A 23,839-nucleotide genomic window follows, 5' to 3' on the forward strand; every position below is an offset into this window, starting at 1 on the left:
TGCTGATTATGGTATTCTTGGGAAGAAGGGGAAATGAGACAAGATGACCACACAGGCAATATAAAGAAGGGAACTGACCATTGTGAAGATAGAATAAGACGCAGGAAAAACATTTATACAGAAGAGAGGATGTCACCAGAGTTTCTCTATTCAGGGGAAGTGTGAATCATGCAGATCGGACCATTTAAAACAAGCCCAGCTGAGACCTGTTGCCCTTTAGACTGATAAGTCAGCTGTCCTTCTGTGTGATGTCAGGGTTAGTCAGAGGCACTGAAGATAAACTCATTGTCTTTGTCTGGCCCAGACATGGACGTGCATGTCGTTTTGTCAGTGTCTAGTTAGCTCTTTCTGCGTCCGCCCCACTTACTCAATTTGGTAAGTGAATAAAACCCAAGCTGTGAATGCATCAGAGTCACGCGTATGAGTTTGACGTGGCTTACAGGAAACCCACAGGCAACCCTGAACATAAGAGACGTTCCCACAGTATATCTCTGCATTTTCCAGGGCATTTAGGTGACGTATTTACAGCGCCTCAAAGAACTATTCAAACCCCTGTGTATTTTCACACAGTGCAACCACAAAGAATTTTATTGAGAATTTCTGTGACAAAATCCCACAAAGTGGTGAAAACTGGAGAATATGACGTGGATTGTGTTCATCCTTCTTTACCCTGGATAACCCTGAATGATGAAATGCAACACCTTCAAAATCAGTAGCTGTCCTGTGAAGACTTGAGTTTTATCAAACAGTTGTAGCAGGAAAAAATAAATCATTATGGAGACCGAGAACCACACCAAGCACAGCTGTAAGAAAGTTTGCCACTAGCAATGTAGGGGACCCAGCAAATACGTGGAAGAAAGTGCTCTGGTTGAATGAAAAACCAAAATCAATGTTTTGTCTTACACAAACACTGTATGAGGAAGAAAACCAACACTACAAATAACTTTTTTTTAAGGCTGTGTCCTGATTCATAGGGCTTCAAAGCTAAAGCAACAGGATGCAGATGTTAAAGCTTCATTTCTATTCTCTACTTAATCCCAAATTGTCTTTAGCTTGAAATTCTCTTGTAAACTGTTTTATTTTTTTATGGATCTCAGGCCACGTCTCGATTATTACCGAACTGCAAAGGATGAGTATCATTTTATCAAAGCTCCAATAACATTTATTTGATGCAAAATTCGGGGAAATGCTGCAAGGCGCATGAGAGTTTGAACAGACAGTATGCTCCTGTTAAAAAAATAACAAAAATCTAAACTACATTCATTAACAGAAATCCGCTCTATTAGTTTAAGATCTTTGTGACCAAGACTAGAACAGGCATGTATTTTGCAGCAACCAAGAGCCAGGAAATGAATCATTAACTCAAATCAATCTACTTTACGTGTCATGTGATTGCAACAGGGACCAGGGCAGAATCTTAGTCACTAGGTGGGGGTTATTTGGGTGCAGCACGCCACCCTGTGTTAAACCACCCTAACAACTCCTGCTGACGTCCAACAGCAACTACTAATTCATCCAAGTCAAAAAAACAAACACAAGAAAACCAATACAGATCCATCCATACTGAAAACTTCTTTTAAAGACACATTTTCACCTCTTTTGAACAGAAAAGTGAAAATTAAGAGGCCTAAACTGATTTAAAAAGTGTACAAGCTCACTGCAGAATAACATTTTAGGTGAGATGATTTAATTTGTATGAAATGGCAGAATTGTCCTCATTTAAATCCGTCTCCGGTCTGCTTGGAGACTTCATAAAGCCACAGGTCTCCTGGAGTTAAAGACTTTGATTCCGTTTTGCATTGATGATCGAGCGTATTTGGTCAGGAGGGCTCCGGTCGTCTGCTTCTCTCCACAAAGGTCTCTGGGTGTAGAGAAGCAGCTGGGTTATTTAAAGAAACCAAAAGTTCAAGAAAAAAAAAAGAGTAACAGATATTCTTTAACTATGTTGGCCAAACAGGAACCACTAACTGTATGTATGGCGTGATGTCATCCTCCGTCCACTTCTCTCTGAGCGAGAAGAGCTGATTGAAGCGCTCCACTGTGTCCTCTGGGAGATCGTCCACCCGCAGCAGGCTGATGGTTTCCGGGCGGGAGGTCCGATCCACCAGAGCGACCCCCTGGAATGATCATAAAGCAGCCGGAGCTGAGGTCAGGAACGTCAATGAATTCCTCCAATACAAAAAAAAGGTCCAGCAAAAGGCAGAGATAATACTAGGGGGTAAAAATGCCTTTTAAGAAGTCAGCAATCAACCAACTAAGAGGCTGAGACGTCGTGAGGGACGGGTCACGCTCGGCTATAAACATGATGGTTAAACACACGGTGGACCATGGATACAGGGGCCTCGGCTGTTGTAGCTGCTGCACCAGGTAAAGAGGAGGTGCGCTGCAGAAAAACGTGCAGTAACATGCATAATACGCACACAAACACGCCTGGCAAGCTCTTCGCATCACGACACAACAATCTTTCCATTCTCGTCCGTTTCTCTCAGCCAAGCTCCATCTCCGTTTATTCTCAACACCACCGTCAGCGGTCGGTATCTGACCCTTCTTCAACAAAAAGCGCTTTGATGATAAATTAGCCCGAGCTAACGCATTACTCTTCTTCATGTTTTAAATAAAAACGTAATAGCGAATCACGAGGAGATCCCTGGTTGGTTGCACATGTGTATCAGCTAAGTTACTGGAGGTGAGGGAATAAACTGACAGATGACATGACCACAGGTGGAAATACCTCATTAATTTAATGGCAAGAGGGACATGGAGCAATGGACACACTTACAGAGGGACTTATTCTCAGATGTTCGATCCGCTGCACTTTCCGACTTGCTGCTTCGCGTAAATCCACAGAAAACCTTTGATCACCACTACTTTCATTCATGCCATCTGTGGCCAGTTTGAGATGTTCTTCCAAAAGTTAAGATGATGAAATGCAAACGCAAAGACCCGCCCTACCCTCTTTCTGATTGGCTAATGTCCCAGCTCTGCCAAGTTTCATTGGTTGAGAGCAGCTTCAGTGTAAAACTTTGAATAAAAAGTCTGGGAACCGCAACAAAATCAAGTGGATCTAGTTTTATGTCTCATTTCCCAATCGACGGAAATCCATTGAAACTTTAGTCCATGATCTAAAAGTTAATTTTGTATCAAAGTAAGTGTAATTTACTTTACTTACGAGCGTTTTCCGTTGCAGCTCCAAAACTTTGGAATGGATTGCCACTGCACATTAGACAGGCAACTTCTCATTTTCAAACTCTTCTTAAAACCCACCTCTTTTCTTTGGCTTTTGACACAACGTAGAGCGTTGATTTTATGTAAATACATGCATATTTTTATCCTGCGCGGGCAGTGCTTTTTACTAATTTTATTTTATCTTTTTGTGCAGCACTTTGGAAACCTTGTGTTTGTTTAAATCGTGCTATATAAATAAAGTGGATTGGATAATTTACGCAACTTTCCTAACTTTAGTGTCTTCTTCTTTCAGCTATTAGTCGCACACAAACGCCTCTGTGATCCAGTGTGTTCCAGAATCAAATGTGAGGCCATCTGGCTCACGGCTGAAGCGTGACCAAAACAGACTCATCAACAAGACAACGGCCACACAAAAGCCCAAACCCCAGACAAACTGAGGGCCATTAAGAGCGCTGTGCAGAAATAAATATTTACATTTCAACAACCTGACCCTGTGGTGCAGAGTGGGCCGAAATTCGTTCACGTTGATGGGAGAGACCCATAGTTTCACAGAAAGGTTAGATGGAAGGGAGGGGAAAAAAAAGAAAAGAATTTTTGCATAAAAGGCGATTCTGCCAGCAACAATCGATCACCTTTAGCTGCTCCAGTCTCGTGCTCATGCCCTCTGGGACACTCTGCTGCCAGACGTCCTGAAACTCCCTCAGGTTGAACTTGACGGCGTTCTGCAGCAGCATCAGCGCCAGGCCCCGACACACCTTATCCTCATGCAATGCATAGAACACCTCGCCTGTGTACAGATATAGCAGCAAAGGAAAACAAACGCGTTAGAACAGAGAATCGCCAGCGCAGCAACGAAATCCTCCGGTCTGTCGGTTACTTTACCGTTCTCGGCGTAGCACTTTCCGTAGCAGTTTAAACAGTGCTCAATCATCTCCCTGTGAAGACAATATTACAGCTCGCTTTTACCCGAGTTGAGAGATTATAAACCGTACAGCACATACGAACAAACCTGACAAACCATTTCATGAAAAAGAAAAACCCAATTCCTTTAAAGCTCTCCAACAATCTGGGCTTCCTTACCTGGGCTCCAGCGGAGCCAGCTCCTCCAGACTGGTTTGAAGGGACACCTTGTTGAAGGACCAAGACTCAGAATCTACCAGCTGGGTCACATGACCGAGAAGCTTCATCTCGTAGTCAAAGTCCAGCACACGCCAGTATCCTGTAAGGGGGTAAAAAAACTAACATTTTAGGTCATTACCTATAAACCAAACACCAACACTCACACGACTGTCTGCAGGAATTCTCAAGATATTGTTGTTTACCCTCGATCTGACAGGCGTGGATGGTCTCCAAGTGGGTCTTTAATTCCTCCTCACTGGCCTGAATCCTCTCCAATAGATCTTCCATTGTGTACTGCCAACAGAGCAAACTAGTTACCGACAGCTGCAAAAAAAAAAAAAAAGGTGCTTCTTGTTAGTATTTCCTCATGACGATCATGATATTCACCCTGTTCTCTGTGTTCTCCTCTTGTCCTCCTAATGAAGGTCCTTCGTAAGGATTCTCCATCAAAAGCTTCTTCAGCTTCTTCAGTTTAGGTCTCTGCTTCCTCAACTCCCAGTAACTGTTACAGAACCCCCAGATCTGAAACAGGAAAGGGATATTTATTAGAATGGTCTACAGGCGTGTCTTTATCGAAAGATGCCACTGAATTATTCATTTAAGTAATTCAACTGAGAAATTACATTGATTAATTACACAAACGACGAGGGGTCAGTACCTGAGCGTGCTCGACGCGAGAGCCGCCCCGGCTGTCGGTCAGCTGCTCTGGCGTCCTGCAGCCGGGCACAAACAGCAGCAGGTTGGACGTGTCGGCTATTTTCAGGTCATAGGTCCTGTCGCTGCTGCAAAGCACTGCATGCTCATCTTTATCGCCCCGAATCACAAGACTAGAGACAAGAAAAGGTTGCGTTAGGTCGATCTGGTCGCTTCCATGTGAATTCAATTTGATGAGCTTCCTATGTGTGGCTAATTAATTTGTTACAAACTGGATTGCTCAACTTCCTGTGAAAAAAATATGTTGCGTAGGTGGGGTTTAATTGTATTTGCAAATCCGAATTCATGTTACTGATGTTTGCAATGAAACTGATATATATATATATATATATATATATATATATATATATATATATATATATATATATAAAACTCTGCCAACAAGTTCAGACTCTCCCCCATCTTTACTCAATCATAAATGTGCAACAACAACAACAAAAAGCCAATTAAAGAAATTTGCAAATCCACAAACACAGAGACATAGTTGGGTATTTGAACACTAACTTGAACACAATTAAATTAAGTGAATAAAAGTAAAAACAAATCTAAACAAGCAAAAATTACAAAAATAAAATGTGAAAAATTTTAGATCATCAGGGAGAGTACGTTTTAACATTATTGTATATTTGTGAATAACAAGTTCAGACTCATTACCAGGCCCATCATTCCCTACTGTGGACAGCTCACCTGTCTCCAGCCTCTATGTGTCTGCACAGCGTTTCGTCCAGCTCCATCAGGCAGTAGTCTGCAGAAGAGACGTTGTCCCCGAACGACAGACACTGGACCGTCGGGACCAAGTCTTCCTCCTTCAGTTTGGCGATCTCCAGCGTGGCCTGCACCTCCTCTAAGCTCCTCATCCTCGCTCGATGCTTCGCGGTCGGCTTGCTTGGAGTTAAAAGCCAGAAGTCGACGCTAATGTTACTTTCTCGACGCTCTGACGTCAAATTTCCCCGCGCTCGCTCTTCAGTCGCGGACAGGAAGTGAGGTAAACACTACCGGTGTTACGGCAAATGCTGCGCCTCCAGAGGGCGCTGTTGCTTTCTGTACAAACTCAAGACCTCTGCAGTCGATGCGATTTTGTCATTAGCTGCAACAATCCAGCTTAGTACTTTATTTTAAGTACATGTTTCCCAATGTAAGACATTGTCATGTAAGACAGTTAAGGTCTATTTACATGGAGGTTAGGGTGATTTAAGGACGCTGTTCTACGCCTGAAAACGGCGACTTTCTCTCATTTGTCTCGATTTTTACATGACACTGACCTATTGCAAATATAGTGAGAAACAAATCTTTCTGAACGAACAAATAAATAAAGAGGCACGGTCACAGGGCTGCATAAGTATGCACATCCTTTAAACTGAGATTGATTCAGTTTTCATTGGCAGGAATCTACCAATATCTCACATTTTGAGATTATTTGCCAACTCTGCCTTGCAGAACATATTTGAATCTCTCACATTGTGATGGCATCTCTTGTATGATTTTTCTGACATATTTAAATCTAGACTAAATAGAGCCATTCTTTCGTTTATTTCGATGTATGATTGGATTTACCATAAAACAGAAAAATCCTGCGCTGCAAAAAGAAAACTAAAAGTAAGCAACATTTTCTTGAAATTAGAGTATTTGTCCTTGATTTGAACAGGCAAGTTTAAATGATCTGCCAATGGTATAAGATTTTTGCACTTAAAATACGAACAGCTCATCCCCAACTCAAGTGGATTGTATTTAATTATTTCATGTTGATGGTCAATACACTCATTCCACTGGCAGATAATCTTATTCATGCGCTCAAATGAAGGACAAATACACTAATTTCAAGAACATTTTACTTACTTTTAGTTCCCTTTTTGCAATGTGGAGGTTTCCCATTCACCAAACCTTTCTTTTTGACAGAGTTGGCTATACTTTGCGAGTCCCTCTAGGTCGGAGGTACATTGCATTTGTGACAACAAATTACATATATCGATTCCTTGACCTTGTCTGACCAAAATACATTTTAGCAAACAACAAAAAAAAAATCAAATACATTTTATATCCTATGAAAATTACCTTAAACTTTAGGTGTCAAAACTACATTTGAAAACTTCATGTCCCTTCCAAGTACAACAATATTTAATATCAGTTACATAAAATCTTTATTTTAAATATTTCCTTTAGTAAAAAGTAATAAAACACAATTTGCTTTTTTTCTGTGTGAACAAAAACAAAAAAAGGCTTCTTTTAATTTTTAAAATAATCAAAACTAAATCATTGGGGGGGGGGGGGTGACATTAGTATGTAATGACAGTCGCTAACCTCCATGTTGGTAAGAAGAATCACTTTAGAAACAGCTGAGCAAGTTTGACTACTGAGGAGAGTTTACTTTGTCTGTTTTCCAAAGCTTGCAATAGTTATTTAATGCTTCGTGAAAGGATGTTCCCACCATCTCTGTTTACTGATTGTCTTGCTGTTATCACAAAAATGTTGCTTTGAGTTTTGCCTTCATTGATAAACTCACGCCACCCCGTCGCTTGATGTGTCCCTCCTTCAACATTTCCGGAAAAACATATCATAAAAACCTGCCATAACAGTTAACACAGCTGGCCTGTGGTCTCCCACTATGGTCACCACCTTCTGTGGCTTCTATTTATCTATTTATTCTTTGATGGTAGCTGGCAAGCAACTATCTATCTATCTATCTATCTATCTATCTATCTATCTATCTATCTATCTATCTATCTATCTATCTATCTATCTATCTATCTATCTATCTATCTATCTATCTATCTATCTATCTGTCTGTCTGTCTGTCTGTCTGTCTGTCTGTCTGTCTGTCTGTCTGTCTGTCTGTCTGTCTGTCTGTCTGTCTATCTATCTATCTATCTATCTATCTATCTAGATAAATAGATAGACAGATAGATAATATGAGGAAAATACAAAGTCACAAACGTGATTATATTTTTTAAATTAAATTAATCTTTGTAAGATATGACAGTATTTTGCTCCAGCAAGACAAAATTAACCAGAACATATACAATAAGCTTAAATTTCAAATATAATGAGTTTAGATCAGTAAAAGTATTTTTTTAGTGTACTCTATGTCAAAAACAATTTACCTGTAGATGCTGCAGGAACGAATGAATAAGCGAAATGTGTTTCATACGAGAGGAATTGTTGGACGGACCGTGTGTCACATTGCACTGGGGGTCAAATGTTGTGAGGATGTGTGCGTAGCATCTTAAAATATGTCAAGCTTTTCCAGATCTGCCCAGGTAACCCGTCATACATGATATCACTGTAGTCTCTTTTTGCTTTAAACGGAATATCTGATCGTCGTGTACGCGTGACGCAGGCAGGGTTAGCTGAGCGTTGCTAAGGAACAGGCTGCAGTGCTAGCCACGAGCTAACAAACCAGCTCTACCTTCGTTTGTTGATGTCTCACTTTTAGCTGCAACGAACATTAACATTTTAAGAGCAATATTATTACACACGCTAAAATGTCGTACTTTCACATAATGCTGTCATACATCAGGTGAGTTTAACTTAATGAACTGTTCTTGGAGTATAAGTGGCCATCTGTGATGTTTTAAAGTTGTATTATACGTAACCTTTTGAGTTGTTAAATTACGTATTCAATGTTTATGGCTTTGTGAGATTCCATTAAACCCAAAAAGTGCAAAACAGTCAACTCTTGTCAAAAGGTTAATTATGCAAATGTTTTTTTTTTTTTATTATTTTATTTATTGTTTTGTTTCACAATGTCTTGGTCTTAAAAGTGATTGCCTCCATTGTTATTGCCTCATATTTTGGCCTCTTGCTCTCCCACAGCAATGGGCCACCTTCGCCCGATCCTGGTTCCTCATCGATGCCAGGATGCAGCCTCCCGGCAAGATCGCGACCATGTGTTCTGTCAGATTACAGGGGAAGCACAAACCTATCTATCATTCTCTCAGTGAGTAAATGCTGGAGTGAGCCTCTATCTGTGGCAGGGAATTTTTATATTGTCCCCGGCCATAACTATAAAGCCTATATACCCCTCAAACAATATGGAAACTACAGTTTTCTCTATAAAATATCTATAATCCACCCTTACATTTATTATAGTTTGAAATAGCCACAAGGTGGCAGCAGCGGATCAATTTGAAAAAAAATATCTTGGCATTTTTTTATATTAACACAATAAAAAGGTTCAATTCAGACAATTCTGAAAGTCTTATTACAAAAAACGTTTCTTAATATTTATCCAACACAGTATCAAAAACGTATTTTTTTAATATGCATCCTAATCTGGATAGATAACTAAGACATGCACGTCATTAAAGAGCAAATATAATTTAACAGTCAGGTGGGGCATTGATGATAATATTGTCATTTTAAAATCTGTCATTTGAGGCTTTAATCACAAAAGCATTTCTATACATACATTTCTGTTAGTTTTAAATATTCAGTGGTTTGCAAACGGCCCAAAAAGTTTATCTTGAAGATTGAAAATAAACTTGGTGAGATTTTTTCAGTGCAACCTGGTTCAGCAGATAAAACTGACGCCTTTTTGATCGGATGGACTGATTTCCAGCTGCAAGTCTTCGCTTTGGTCAGATGTGTATGTCTAGGTGGTGATGTTGCTCAAATGAGCTGCATATTCATAATCACATTTGTATGAGTAATGATAAAAAGATTTTTCAAGCATAAACATGGGCTGGTTATGTGCTGACAGTTTGAATGTTCCTGGGTTTATTTTATAGCTATATCTGACAGAGGTTCCGGTAAACAAAAGTCCTCGCTTTTAGTCAGTGGAATACTATGATCAATCTCTTTTATTACCGTTGTTTTTTTTTTCTAATATTTTTTGCAAAAGTGAGAATATTAACTCCCCTGCCAAATAGTGGCTTCATTTCATTGAACTGTTATCCGTGAACAGTCAGCTGGAGAACCAAACAAACCAACACAAAACTCTTTCATGTGTTCACAGGTGACTGTGGTGATCATGTAGTGGTAATAAACACCAAACACATCGCCTTCTCTGGGAACAAATGGGAGCAGAAGGTCTACTCGTCACACACAGGGTGAGAGGGATTGTGCTGGTAATTCCTACCTGGCTGTCTTTTGTTTTATCTCCTGATCCTTGTGTCATACCTTTGCGTTGCCGTTTTTGTCTTTTCCTCCTTTCATCTCCGTGCTGTAAACAAACTTTCGTACTTTCACGTGTGCTTAAACCATGGCACACCAGTTTATTCTTCTTTTTAGGGAAGTACTTTCATGAAATATAGAGAGAAATTGTCATAAAATGCTTATGCTGTACATTGACCTGGAGCTATTTCAGGCACAGCAATAAGTGTTTAAAATTTCCATCTAACTTTACACTAATGAGTAGGGCTGGGTATCATCTAGGATGAGCCGATTCGATACGATTCTCGATACACAGCTCAAGATACGATTCTCGATACATAGCTCAGCTTGCTTTGATTCCAATATCGATATTTATTACTTTGAATTAATGCTCAGTGATTCAATCACCAAAATCAGCCAAATATTATGTTTATGTTCTATTTATTGATCACAGACATATTAACAGCAAAATAAAATGCATTTGCTTCAATGCATTTAACGTGTCACAGAAACCAAAAATGTGCCCAAACATCTGATTTTAGGGACAAAGGAGCTTCTAAAATCCTGTCGGCCGTTCCACAAATTCGTCTCACTTGCTCTCCTTCGCTGTGAACTGTAATGATTGCGCTGTAATAACGCCCCCTAGAGGTTGGGAGGTATATCGATATTGAAAGCCAGAATATCGATATTAAATCGTTTTTAAAAATATCGATATTAATCTTTATATCGATTTTTATGCACAGCCCTACTAATGAGGTTAGGGGGGTTTGAAAAGGTACAAAGTTGATGGTTGAGTGAAGTTCTTTAATATTCCTTATCTGCTTAAAGGATTCAAAATTCACAAGATACTTCCTGTAAACACTTGTGTTCTGTTCCTTTTGTTATATCGATGAAAACAGGACTGCTGAGAACAAGAGTTGTTAACAGGATGGATCTAGTTTTACTTTTTTCATCTTGTAATGGGCCGTCGTTCATGTTTATTTTAGCAGATTTAGTGTGTGGAATCGTCCAGTTGGTGAAATGACTCCTATCACCTTTTAAGTTAGCAATTTTGTTTGCAACATAAAGGGGTGACATTCACAGAATCACCATTCTTATTTTTCATTTTCATCTCTCCAAAAACAGGTGACAAGTTCTGCAAGAACTCTGTAAATGGAAGAGCAGTTGATTGATTAGCATATTTTAGGAGGTTTATATTTAAATATGTTGCAGAATACGCAGTGATTAGCTTGTTTTGTGTTTTAATTTTAATAATCTTTTTGTTTCCTGTGTTATAACACCTGCTTGTCCTTATTCACACTGTGTACGGTGACTTGAAAAAATTTTCACACCTTTTTTTTCCTCCACCGTGATACAACCACAAACAGGATTTTCTTTGATGGACCAAGACAAGCAGCACTTTACTGTGAAGTGGAGAACAAAAGAAAAATTATACATGGCTACAAAAAAATTTTAACAAATAAAAATCTGCAACATGTGACATTCATATGTATTCAGCCCTACTGATTCAATGCCGTGCAGCCTTTCACTGTCTCTGCTAAGAAAAAAAGAGACTTCCCCGCAGCATGACGCTTCCGCCACCATGCTTCACGGTGAGGCCGGCGTAGACGAGGTGATGGGAATTCTGCTTTCGCCACAGATGGTGTTTCCCGTGTCATCTGACCAAAACACCATTTTTCCACTGTTTGCTGTGTTGCTTGGTCTTCATGATGCTGTTTGTTCACTAACAAAACGCCGAGGCCTTCACAGAACTGCTGGATTTATTCTGATATTGACGCACCTACTAGTGGGACTCACTGATTTAGTGACTTCTGAGGAGAGATAAGTCCCACTTGGGTAAAGTAGGTAGTAATGGGGCATGAAACGCTTCCTAGGTTTGAATTTGTAAACAAGTGAAAAAGCAAAACATCTGTTCTGTCCACCTCATAATTATTAGCTGTCGTACTTTACGTATGTCACATAAAATCCCAGTAGGGATCATTGATGCTTCGGGTTGGAAACGAGACAAAATGTGACTGAACATTTTTTTCAAGGCACTTTAAGACTCCGTAGCTGCATGTGTTAAAGCTGACTCAGCCTTGTCGTCTTTTTAAAGGTTTCCTGGTGGGTTCAAACAAGTCACAGCCGCTCAGCTTCACCAAAAGGACCCAAAAGCGGTAAGCTGCTCCTCTTCCCTGGTTCCTGATGCTGGAGTTGTACCGACTGAATTCTAAACGATGAGACATGTCAGCACAGGATACCTTGCGCCACCTTCTTTTTCGTGTTCTGCATTTCCGTTTTAAGCCTCACACTCACAGATTAGTGCAATATCAACACGTGGCAGATCCCGAGCCGAGGTGGCATTCCCTCATCTGACACTTATCCCCTTTTTTCAGACGGGCTGCGAGCGCATATCAATGAGCGGTGCAGGGGAGAGGGATTGGATGGTAGTGGATTTACGAGGGCGGCTTTTGGTATTTTCTGAAACTCCATCAGTTTTAGGCTAATACTGGAGCTTCAGGGTCTTTTGCATATTCATGGTTTCAGGATTAAGCTTTGTGTTGGGTTAAACGAGATGTCAGGCTACTTGTGATGTTACATTGATGATTTTATACCTATGTTAAACACATCGGTAGGACCTTCTGCCTTCCATTTATTAAACGCAGGAACCATAATGTGCAATGGTCTACTCCTGAAACCAATCCCCAACAAGATCTTAGATTTCTCATCCTCAACTTCTCAGGTTTTGTTTTATAAAGTCAGTATCCCTCCTTAAATTAACCCTATTGCTCATATAAAAAGAGATTATGCATGTTGGAAATCTCATTTTCTCACCGTTTAAATGGTCAGAAACTGTTCTTTTTTTTTTTTTGATAAATCAAAAAAAGTATATTTTTATGTTTGGCTGATCTTCACGAGACAGTGGCCAGTTATCAAGATACACCAGTTATAGCCTTAAAACTGTAAAAAATAAATAAATAAAAGAATCCTGATAATGTCCTAAAGTTTAAAGTCCTGTTTTTGTATATTCTGTCCCGACAACGTAGTGGGTCTGGTTGCCTTACGGTTTGGGGGCAGATTTGCTTTATGAAAGGAGTAAATGGGGATATTTCCCCATTGTTGCATATTTGACTTTATAAATTTAAAGCCACAAAAGGCCACGATGGTAAAGATTAGGTGTGTTTGTGTGCATGCATTGTTTAGTTGCATCTGTGTCCACTAGACCTTAACAATATATCAAAGTCGTCTTCTTTATTCTTACATGTGCAATTTTTCTGCACACAAACCTGCTTCGGGTCCACATTTGGTAGGTTATAACATTTAAAGCCTAATGCATCAAGTCTATTTGGTTGTTTGATCTTTTATTGAGTTTTATTTACGCAACTTGGAGAGCAAGTCGTCATGAGAACAGAGAAGAGGAGGGATACCCTCACCATACCTGACGATATCTGTGTAACGTGTTTGGCTAAATGTGGGCAGCTCCACGCGGTACTGACCAAGTTTACATTCTTATTTCAGCTTATTTAGTGTTTTTATATGAAAAGCTGAGCTGCAAAACTCTGCAGTACCTATTACTAAACCACAACTAAATTTAATTGAAATAAATATCAATGATATTAATATTGCTGTTATAATTAATATATTCTCAGCAGTGGAACTAATGGATGTTTTTTCAGTTTTAAATAAAAATATTTGGATAATCTTGTGCCCTTTTGTTTAAATTTCTTATGGAAGTAAAGTGAATCCTGGGTATTTTGTCAACGATCTGATAGCGTTTCCTGTCTGGATGCTTCTGTAAACGCCGCTCATAGAAATCCGAGCACCACAGAGGCCGCTCCTCTGAATGTTGCTCCTCGCCCTAATTTGATGCTAAACAAAAACAGGCCGTCCGCCGAGACCGGCTGTTTGCTTCCCCACATGCAGCTAGTGTAAGCAAATAAGAATCTCATAAAAATTGCTCGGGCCCCGTGGGAAGCGTTGGGATCAGGTGAACGACCTGTTCCGGTCTCCGCTCGGTAGTTGGCGGTCCCGGCGGAGGCATTCAGTCGGCTGCTGGCTCCGCTGCTGGCTCTGCTGCTGATGCAGGTTTCAGGCGGGAGTCCTGCCGGTGATTTAGTTGAAGTGGAGTTTGGAGCGAAGCAGGATACGTGGAAATGGACAGGAGAACAGTTTGTCAGCACCGCGCCTGTCCAACGTCTCTCTCTCCAGAATCCCAGTCCAGCGCACCGCGCTCCAAGTTGTGTCTTCCTCCTCACGTTACACAATAGGCTTACATTTTTAGAGGCAAACAGAGGAAAAACAGAGAACAACACATGTAGAGTTGCTACAGACTTTTTTTTTCTCTTTTTATTCTGTTGCTCATTTGTCATCGTTTGCATTTTTTTCCCCCCCTTCTCTGCAGATTGTGAGGTTAGCAGTTTATGGCATGCTGCCCCGAAATTTGCACCGGCGCACAATGATGCAACGACTGCACATCTTTCCTGAGGATGTAAGTCTGCTCACCTCATGTCCCAGTTATAACGCTGCGCTTTTGGACCGCAAGAGTTGTTTTCTTATAGAAATCATAGCCTTTGTATGAAGATACAACGCTGACTGACATAGAAGCTCTTCTTTTTGCTGCAGTCTTACTTTTGTTTTAGCCAATAGTTGATTTAAACATGATTATTTCCCTGCTTTCTTCCTCCTCCCAGACACCAGGTATAAACTCCAACCTGTGTGTTGTTTTACACACAGCGTACTGTAGACTAAATATATCTCCTGACCCAAGCCCTTCTGCAGCTCTCGTTGCTCGGTTCTTGTGGAAAACCCGTGGCAATCTCTTTGCAGCCTGATCAGAATCAGAAGTGAGCAGAAAATTAGTTGTGCTCTGCTGGGCTAAGCTGGGATGTAGCTAAAGAGACTAATTACATCCCTCTGGGGGTTGTGTAGACCAGAACAGAGCTGCGAGCAAGCTTAGTGCTGTAATGGGCCAGCTAGAACTATGTGCAGGGCTCGGTGTCTGCAACATGGGTTAAGGTCTGGATAAGCAGGGGAAAACAACATGGGACAAAATGTGTGTAATTTCAATTTTTTTCTCTATCCAATTTAACGAATCCATCCTTCCCCACGTAAACTGAAAGTAGTCCTTCAAGTGCTGTTAACTGACCTGGGGTTTACTTTTTAAATTAGGGTGTTTTTTCTCAGAAAGTTGGAGAAGTCAGCAGCCAAAGTTAGCCGCCTCTCTGAGCTCAGTCTTCAGTGTAATTTGTGATTCAGATCATTCCGCAGAGGCTTTTTTTTTCTCTCTCTATACCTCTTAGAAGTTTGGACTTTTTCGATCGCTGCGTTTGTCTTTTGCTCTGAACTCTTGCCTGCTCCCTAAATTAACCTGTAGGGAAACCCCTCTGTAGTGAATAACAATGAGGCCGTCTGGAGACCGTTGGACCCCGATGCCGTCTTCAGGTCCTGTGTAGAATATCTGATCTGCTCCTGTGGTTGAATTTATAGCCCCTCTCTTTTCGTCTCCTTCCTCACATTTCCTCCTCTCAGAGTTTTATGGACTAAAACGTTGTCCCTGTCCTGCGTAGGAGTTGCCAGATGCCATCCGAGCCAACCTGACAGAGGAGCTTCCTCAGCCCAGAGACATCCCCAGGAAGCTGAGCGAGTATACCCAGGAGGAGATCGACGCCTTCCCCAGGCTGTGGATCCCGTACGTAGACGCCCGCACTCACTCCATTTGTGCTTTAAGCCTAGCTCACCTAACAATCACAGCTTTTGTCTATTTTCCCCTCCTATAAAGAACCCAAGCTGCAATGATGAAAGGCACTTTGAACTAAGTTGTCATTAGGGATGAAATCTTAAGCTGATCGGCTCTGCTGTTCAGTATATCTGTTAGTTCGCTGCAAAAATAGACCTAAAAATAGGAAAATATTTCTTGAAATGAGAGTATTTGTCCTTGATTTGAGCAGGTAAATAAGATTATTTGCCAATGGAATAAGATTTTTACACTTTAAATAGGAACAATTCATCTCCATTTTATTTCAAGTGCTGTATATCTAATTATCTTATTTTAGGGGTAAAAATACTCATTCCATTGGCAAATAATCTTATTTACCTGCTCAAATCAAGGAGAAATACATTAATTTTAAGAACATTTTACTTATTTTTAGTTCTCTTTTTGCAGTGTTGCTTTGATATTTTTGTCACCTTATGGGCTTTCAGTGGTGCAGGTCTGACCATCAGTGTAGCTGTGGGGCTTTGCAACAACATTGAACTCTGTAAACCTTTTACACATTACAAACACATGTTTGCATGCACTTTACCTGGATTCTGTGATAATCGAGCCCAATATGGAGATCAGAAATGCGAAGCGGATGGGAAATGTTTGGTTTTCAACATTTTTAACAATTGATTCCTGAAGGGTTTGCTGTGCATTCGTATTCATCCCTCTCAGTTGGATTAAGGTCTGGACTTTGACTGGGCCACTCCAACCCGTGAATATGCTGGTGTAGTTCAGGCTGCACTTTTAGAGCCGTTTCTCTGCTGGAAGGTGAACTCCAGTCGTGTGAATCTTTTAACTGGCTTTTCTTCCTGTATAACTTTATATTTCTCAGTTATGCACAACTTTTCTTTTGAGCGATCATATCAAAACCAAGTAAATTACAGTATGTTTAGTTGGTGGTTGTGATGAAAATGGCTCTTATTTCAGCCTATTGCCAATTTGCACCATGCCATTGTCATTTTTCCTCTTCGTAAATACCTGTAATTAAAATGCTTATCATCCGAGAACACTATTCATTTGTATTACGCCGGATTCCCATTTATATTGCTTCTGATCCTAGTCCAGGACAGCTGACCGTAATAAAATTATGAACCCAAATCAGACAAATAACCCTGAGCGACGTCCTGCTGGCAGATAGTCATACGGTGGCTTTTAATAGTTAACAAAGGTAAGAAATGTCACTGTGGAGCCTGAATTGATGCATGGCTGGTAGCGTGGTCGATGGCACCAGCGACCAAAACTGCTAATTAGTGAAACGAGCAACACATAAGTTGATAAAAAAGAAAAAATACAAATTCTGGAAGGCCTTAGAAATTTTTCTGCACAAGCGTACAAATGGGAGCCTGGGACTTTCTCAGACTTCTTCGGCTCAGAGCTGCCCACCACAACAGTCCAGGTGCTCACACACACAGCTGCGTGTTGTTTTCGTCCTCCTAAGCAACGGATGCCTAAACAGATTCATGTCAGGAAGCATGCCAGCCACTGTCTCGTGGCCGCTTCCACTCGGACTCTGCTCCCCTCCAAGCAGAATAATTTAAAGATGCTGTTTCTGCGTTTTTTTTTTTTAACCACAAACACGTGTGGGTTGAGATAGTTGTTGAGCCGTCACATGTGACAGGATACGCATAGCAGACGGGTCTGTTGCATAGAAATATGCTTCAGTTTCTTATGGAAGTTGGTGTAAGCACCCTTTATGGATTTCTAAGCAGCTTGGATCTGGACGAACGCCGGTGCACAACAGCAGCATGCTAGAGAACACAGAGGGGCGTTTTCTCTGCAGCTTGGAAGCAGAAATAATCAAATGTCACAAACACACACAGGAAAGTTGGCTCCCTTCCCCGCTGTCCCAACTGGATGGGTTTTAGTGTGTGTGTGTGTGAGAGAGAGAGATAGACAGAACATCTGTTGCTCAGCATAATCATATTCATGGCTTTTCATGCTCAAGTATTTTCAGGTTGGAGATGAGGCTGACACGCTGACCTGCGGTTTGCTGCCATCATAATGTCATGCTGCTGCCCCCCCACCCGCAGCATCGTCATTCTGACGAGTTCACTCTCTGTTCAGCTGCCCAACATGTAGCCTTTTGCATTCATTAATCCGCTAATCCATCAATCTGACCGTCCCCCAGATGATGTCAGGGTCGGGGTCACTGCTTGGTTGCTTAGCACTCACATTTTAGATTAGAGATCTAGACTCGCCGCTGTTCTATGTGTTTCACAACTTTCTGTCTGGAATAAGTACAGTGAGCTTTGAGCACACACTCCGATATGCCCCGTACATTTGTTCAGTGAATGTCATGACATTAGGGAGACTAAATTGTCATAATTTAGCTCTTTGTTGCTTGTCAATACCCTCTCCATGCCCCCAGCACTTGTGATATTTCTTCTTTCCCGGATTTATTTGTGTTTTCAGACGCCCGTCTCTGATTTTCCAGTAAAAATGGAGGCAAATTGCGCTACCTTCAGGGGGCTCACCGCAGGTTAAAATCAATGATTCAGATATCAACAGCGACATGAAGTACCGTGCCGCTTCCCCGTGGCATTGCTGTTTTCATTTGATCCACAGAGTTTGCCAAACACACAGGCGTCGTATATAAAGCCTGGTAAAAAAAAAAAAAAACAGCGTTCATGTGGAGCAAGAGTCCCGGCTTCTGCTCGCATCGCCGCGGCTGTCTTCTGGACAGCAAACAAAGTATCATTTACCGCCACAGCGCCAAGATCAACGCAAAACTGTAATCTAGGTTGGGGTGAAAAATAAATTTTTACCATGAAAGGATTTATAAAAGTATTCCCACCCATGAGCTTTTCTCCATTATGTCACGCAGCATCCACAAACCCTGTTTTACTGGGCTCTAATGCACTAGATCAACACAAAGTAGTGCATGTTTTGTAAAATGGTCAGAAATTACAAAAAAGATATGGAAAAAAAATCATTAGTGTTGCTCCTTTTACGCTGACACCTGTATAAAACCCACTGTGGCCAATTACCTTCAGAAATCACCTAATTAGAAAACAGTCGACCTATTTGTAGTTTAATCTCAGTATAAATGCTGTTCTGTTCAGAAGTTTGTCAGAGGACATTAGTCGACAAACGGCATTGACAGGTCAGGGAGGACGTGGTGGAGAAGCAGCGTTATTTATCTCCCAAGCTTTAAACTTTGAGCACAGTTTAAATCTAACAAAATCTAACAAGACACGGCTGTTCATCTGATCTGGCCATTCAGACGAGCTGCCCAGACGGCCCGTGGTAGCTGTGGAGGAGCTGCAGAGATTCACATACAACACATAACCCTGGCACACTTTTCAGAGCTGACAGGTAATGAAAACTATGACTTATTCTCCATCCAGGTCACTTTGTGTTGGTCCGTCACACTAAAGCTTCCCTTAAAACGCGTTGACTTGAGGCTTTCCCATGGCAAAATTAAGACGTTCACAGGGCATAAATAGCTTTAAGCAGATTTGAACTCAACAAGCTGCCATTGGCTTAAACATTTCTTTTTGGTAAAGTGACCAAATTAAGGGAATCAATATTCCACGTTTCCATTCGGTCTGTTCTGTGTGCGTTACACACACACTGATACAACACGCCTTTCCCTGCTGTCAGAGTGCGTGTTCAAGGTGATGAATGGGCCCTCTCTCATTGGCCACAGGTTCAGTGGCGTCATCCAATCGGCTCGTGGCGTCCGTTCGGGCCGGCCGGCGTGCAGCTGTCAAGGTCAAACCAATCCCGGGTTATTTAAGAGACGGGTCTCAGCCTGGTTAAAATTCACTCTCACTCTGCCTTAATCATTTTACTCATCAGATACGTGTGTGAGTGTGTCAGGGGCAGCAGGCTTTAGGTCACAGAGGGTGACCCAATCATTACCCTTTATTAAACACTTAGTGGATTATTCTTTCTGAAAAATACTGAAGCAGAGCACGGAGACGATCGCTCCCTCTGTAAAACAAACGCTCACATCATGCCACACAAGCAAGCGGCCAGAGCCAGGATAAACACACCGCTGTGTTTGATAGCAGAGCTATTACATTTTTCCCACTTTGTAACAAAACCCATACAGCATCTTCGGATAAGATCTGTCAGCTGCAATCTCTCAAAATTAAAGGGGGTGGGGGGGAGCGGGATGCTAGCTCTGAACTCATTTTGAAAAGCTAGAAGGTAAAACTGATAAGATCTGCCCAGTTTCTCATCTGTCACTTTCTGTCTGTGTATTTCCTCAGTCGCTCCCAATACTAATGTGTTTTCTTGCTTTTTTTTTTTCTTTCTTTGCAGACCTGAAGACTACAAGATGAAATGAAATCAAAGTTCCCCAGAACAACTAAAGCTGGATTTTTTTGTTTGTTTTATATTAAACCCAGAAACACAGCAGAGTTTAAAACACTTTGTTGCTTTCAGAAAAATCTTGATTTCATCCTCTTTTGTAAATTTACTGAAGAGCTTTCTTTCGTCTCCAAAAACTGCCATCAAAGTTTTGTCCGGGCTCCAAGCACCGAGCCGCAACTTCCATGCCAGCAGCAACAAGCCGGTCTCCCCGCCGCTCCGTTTTTGTAGGGCCGCACACAAAAGCTCCCCGGCAGCGGCGGAACCGCAGCGGAGCCCGTTTGTCCAGGAACAGCCTGAGATTTCACCGCGTGGCTCGGCACCGATCAGAGAAAACCCAGATTCTGTGGCTCCGCCCTCTGATCAGGCCGCCACCAAAGCGACCGGACCTGGCCCGGAAACGCGGCATCTGCTAGAGCTCGTTTTTGGCCGTTTGGGTGTTTCACCCTGAAAAACAACCGTGTTACAGTAACGAGAGCAGCATGCTGCAAATGTCGACTGTGGTGTGGAGTTGTGTTTTTGTGTTTCAGTGAACTGTAAAACAGGCTAATAAAGCGTTTAATGAAGCATCTCTTCTAAAAAAAAAGTGCTTCCCATAAATGCTGGAAAATGTTTTTATTGAACCTGCCTCTTGTAAAGTTTGTTTCTTAGACTTATTAGTTTTGTGGTTATAAACGCTTAAAAAAAAAAAAAAAGTAAACGCAATTTCTACTGAGAGGTGCGGCATTCAGACGGGCACTGTCTTGGAAAAGTGTTCACACCCCTTCAGCTTTTTCACATTACAGCCACAGCCTTCAGTGCATGATGTAGTATTGGGATTTTATGTAATTAACGCACACAAAGTAGTGCATCATTATGAAGTGAAGGGAGAATGATACGCTCATGGCTTCCAAATTGGTTTACATATAAATCAAAAAGTGTGATGTGCATTCTTATTCAGCCTCCCCAAGACGACAGTGTGTAGAACCACATCTCGCTGTAGTTATAGCTGCAAGTCTTTTGGGGTTTGACTCTACCAGCCTTTCTTCTTTGCAAAACAGCTCGATCAGAATGAATGCAGCGCATCTGTGAGCAATAATTCCTCAAGTCATGCAGAGATCGGTCTGTTTAGGGTGGTGTGCAACGCTAGTTTAGCTTTGGTCTTATGTGATCAGAGCACCTTCTTCCATGTCTGATGTGTTCCCTCTATGAAGGAGAACTGGATTTTATTTAAGGGTATTGGACTAAAGGGGGTTGAATACATGCACATCAGGTATTTTTCTGTCCAAGCAACAATAATGCACCAATTGGTCTGTTGCATAAAATCCAAATACATTGACGTTTCTTGGGTGTGAGGGGACGAAACGGGAGCTTTCACAGTGAAAAAACCAGATGCAACACAAGACACCACAGCTTAGATGTTTCTTGTAATTTTAGTATGAAAACTTTGCTCATTTTGAGACAAGAGAATGAGGAATCGCTGGACAAAAATGTAACAGCCTTCAATTTTTTTAAATAAAACCGGGTTCTGCAAGTTTACATTTTAAACTCCTTACAGTTTAGAAATGAAAGAGGAAGCTCAAAGTAGAAAACAACAATACTGCACGCAGAGGTAAGTGTAACACGAAAACAAAGAGAATGGGTACCAGGAAGGGGGGGGGGGGGGGTCATGATACATTAATAAAGGCAATCTGTACAAATGATGCCACTTCAGTTCTCTGTGGTTTGAAAAGGGAGATACTGGGGCTACAGAAACAAGACGCAGGTGTCCGGTCACCAGGGGCGGTTCTAGACAGGGGCCAACAGGGGCCCATGCCCCTGTAGAAATAGTCCTGGCCCCTGTTATGGCCCCTGTACTAAAGACATGATATTAGATACACTTCTCAATTATTTGCAATGGCAAAGAAACCATAACTGATTGGTCACTTTGAAAAAATATTTTTTTACCTATAAAGTTTTACTCTAAAAAGAATTTAAAACTTAAGATGTTTCACGTTTAGCTTTAGCTGTATTGATCTCGGGGAAAAGTTTTCCACTGCTAGAGTCAGAAACCTGCAGTTCCAGAGCCACAAGTGGCTCACTTAATATTATTACACAGTTAAATATTGCTATTTTATTGTTTTTTTAATTATTTTTGGGCCCATGTGAAAAAACACTGGCCCCACATTGGCCCCCCTGGTAAATTTGGCCTAGAACCGCCACTGCCGGTCACACGGCTGACGGGAGACGGCGCTGCAAGGTGGAAAAGAACAGGTTTAAGATTTGCATTATCACTGGACGAAGCGGACACAGATCAGGCACTTTTCGGACCTCCGTCTCTCACACACATCATACAGATATCACAGAGATATTTACATTGGTTGTGTTTTTTTTTTTTTCTTTTTCCTTCGAGGAAAGCCAAGTTCTCAGCACAGCTTCAGATGAGCGCACATGTCCGTGGTGTACGTGTTTTGTCTTTTGGGGCTCAAGCACTTAAGGTGAGTCCGCGCTTCCTCTTCACTTCTCCTCCGTGACCTCGGCCTGTGAAAACCTGACGACGCCCGGGGACCTCAGCTCCACGTCCTCAGAGTTTCCCGGGTAGTACCCGTAATCAAACTGCTGTGGGTAGTACTGAGAATGGTGACCGCGGTAGTAGGCGTCCTGCTCTTCCTCGCCTCCTCCTCCTCGGTCGTCGTCGTCGTCGTAGTACGGCTGTCTGTGGGGCAGGGGCTGGACTGGAGGTGGTATGGAGGGGATATTTAGGGTCAGGACCAGAGCGAAGGCTAACGGGAACCAAAACTAGATGCCACAAACCGATAGGAATCAAGATGCAGTGTTGTTAAAAATAAGTTAAAAGAAGTTCAGCAGGAACGTGAGGCATGCAGTCACCTGTCGCACTAATATAACTCCAGAGGGGTTAAAATAAAAAAGCTTAGATGGGTTAATTCTCCCAGTTATCAAACAGGGGATGTTAATTTTGGGGGTAAAATGCAGATTTTCAGCACATCTCTGAATCTGATTTGCACAGGTAAGCCAGGCTGTTCGGCGACGGAAGCGCACAATCAGAACGGAGCGCTATTCATCACTGTTTAGCTGATTGATTGGGCTTTGAGAGAAGTGATTAGCTGTAATGAGATTTGAGGCCAGAGCAGGCGATAGCAGAGGAACATGAGTAATTGTTGATAAATGGCAATGGGATTGTTGGCGCCAGCATTGTAGAAGGTGGTTTTGTTGCTGGTTTATGAGACTTTTTTTTTTTTTGCACTGAATGTTCCAACTAACAGTAAAACAGCTTCTATTAGCTCTAAGAAACTATAGGAAGTTTTGTGGCTAATGCTTGAGAAATTTGGCACAAACTGGGCAGAAAACTGCTAGAATAACTTCTACTCAAGATATTCAGGTACATTTTACACTAAAGCTTCCCCAAAAATGGTACAAAATGATTTTCTACAAAAAAAAAATAAAGCGTTTGTTTCAAAACTGATTTAGAAACTCCTGACAGCTGAAATTCAGAACCCCTCCATGTAAGGCTCGGCGAGCCTTTAGTGTTTGGCCTCTTGGGGAAAGACTGGACGCTGTCGAACAACGCAGAGAGGGAGATGAGCACGGGCGGAGGAGAATGAGGAGAGATGGCTGGAGATTTCTGCTCAGTAATCGTTCCTGTAATCCTGTTGAACTTCAGATCAGAAGAAGGGAGACCAGGGGAAGGGAGGAGGA

At 41.6% G+C, this 23,839-nt stretch overlaps 3 protein-coding genes across 4 annotated transcripts in view; 1 reads left to right on the plus strand and 2 right to left on the minus strand.

The window, feature by feature from the left end:
- Window positions 1–570: 570 nt before the first annotated feature.
- LOC118556312 (sister chromatid cohesion protein DCC1-like) lies at window positions 571–6,018 on the minus strand. The gene is made up of 9 exons (XM_036131165.1): window positions 5,707–6,018; window positions 4,964–5,132; window positions 4,693–4,827; window positions 4,509–4,599; window positions 4,267–4,405; window positions 4,069–4,121; window positions 3,819–3,973; window positions 1,969–2,117; window positions 571–1,861 (listed from the first exon to the last, which is right to left on the minus strand). Exons 1-9 carry the CDS (start codon window positions 5,874–5,876, stop codon window positions 1,750–1,752), a joined length of 1,173 nt encoding a protein of 390 aa, XP_035987058.1. The 5' UTR covers window positions 5,877–6,018; the 3' UTR covers window positions 571–1,749.
- Window positions 6,019–8,130: 2,112 nt separating this feature from the next.
- On the plus strand, window positions 8,131–20,764 carry mrpl13 (mitochondrial ribosomal protein L13). The gene is made up of 7 exons (XM_012852034.3): window positions 8,131–8,273; window positions 8,830–8,953; window positions 9,971–10,064; window positions 12,203–12,263; window positions 14,489–14,575; window positions 15,654–15,775; window positions 20,117–20,764. Exons 1-7 carry the CDS (start codon window positions 8,247–8,249, stop codon window positions 20,139–20,141), a joined length of 540 nt encoding a protein of 179 aa, XP_012707488.1. The 5' UTR covers window positions 8,131–8,246; the 3' UTR covers window positions 20,142–20,764.
- A 1,758-nt stretch (window positions 20,765–22,522) lies between these two features.
- Window positions 22,523–23,839, minus strand: part of col14a1a (collagen, type XIV, alpha 1a) — a 201,746-nt gene continuing 200,429 nt past the window's right edge. Inside the window, exon 48 of one of the 2 annotated variants that reach the window (XM_036131224.1) lies at window positions 22,523–22,857. In XM_036131224.1, coding sequence (XP_035987117.1) covers window positions 22,640–22,857 — 218 coding nt within the window. In that variant the 3' untranslated portion in view covers window positions 22,523–22,639. Of the gene's footprint in view, window positions 23,799–23,839 lie in introns of both variants that reach the window. The other variant, XM_036131229.1, reaches the window with a different exon arrangement.

This window comes from Fundulus heteroclitus, chromosome 3 (assembly GCF_011125445.2).
Source record: "Fundulus heteroclitus isolate FHET01 chromosome 3, MU-UCD_Fhet_4.1, whole genome shotgun sequence".
Taxonomy (NCBI): Eukaryota; Metazoa; Chordata; class Actinopteri; order Cyprinodontiformes; family Fundulidae; genus Fundulus; species Fundulus heteroclitus.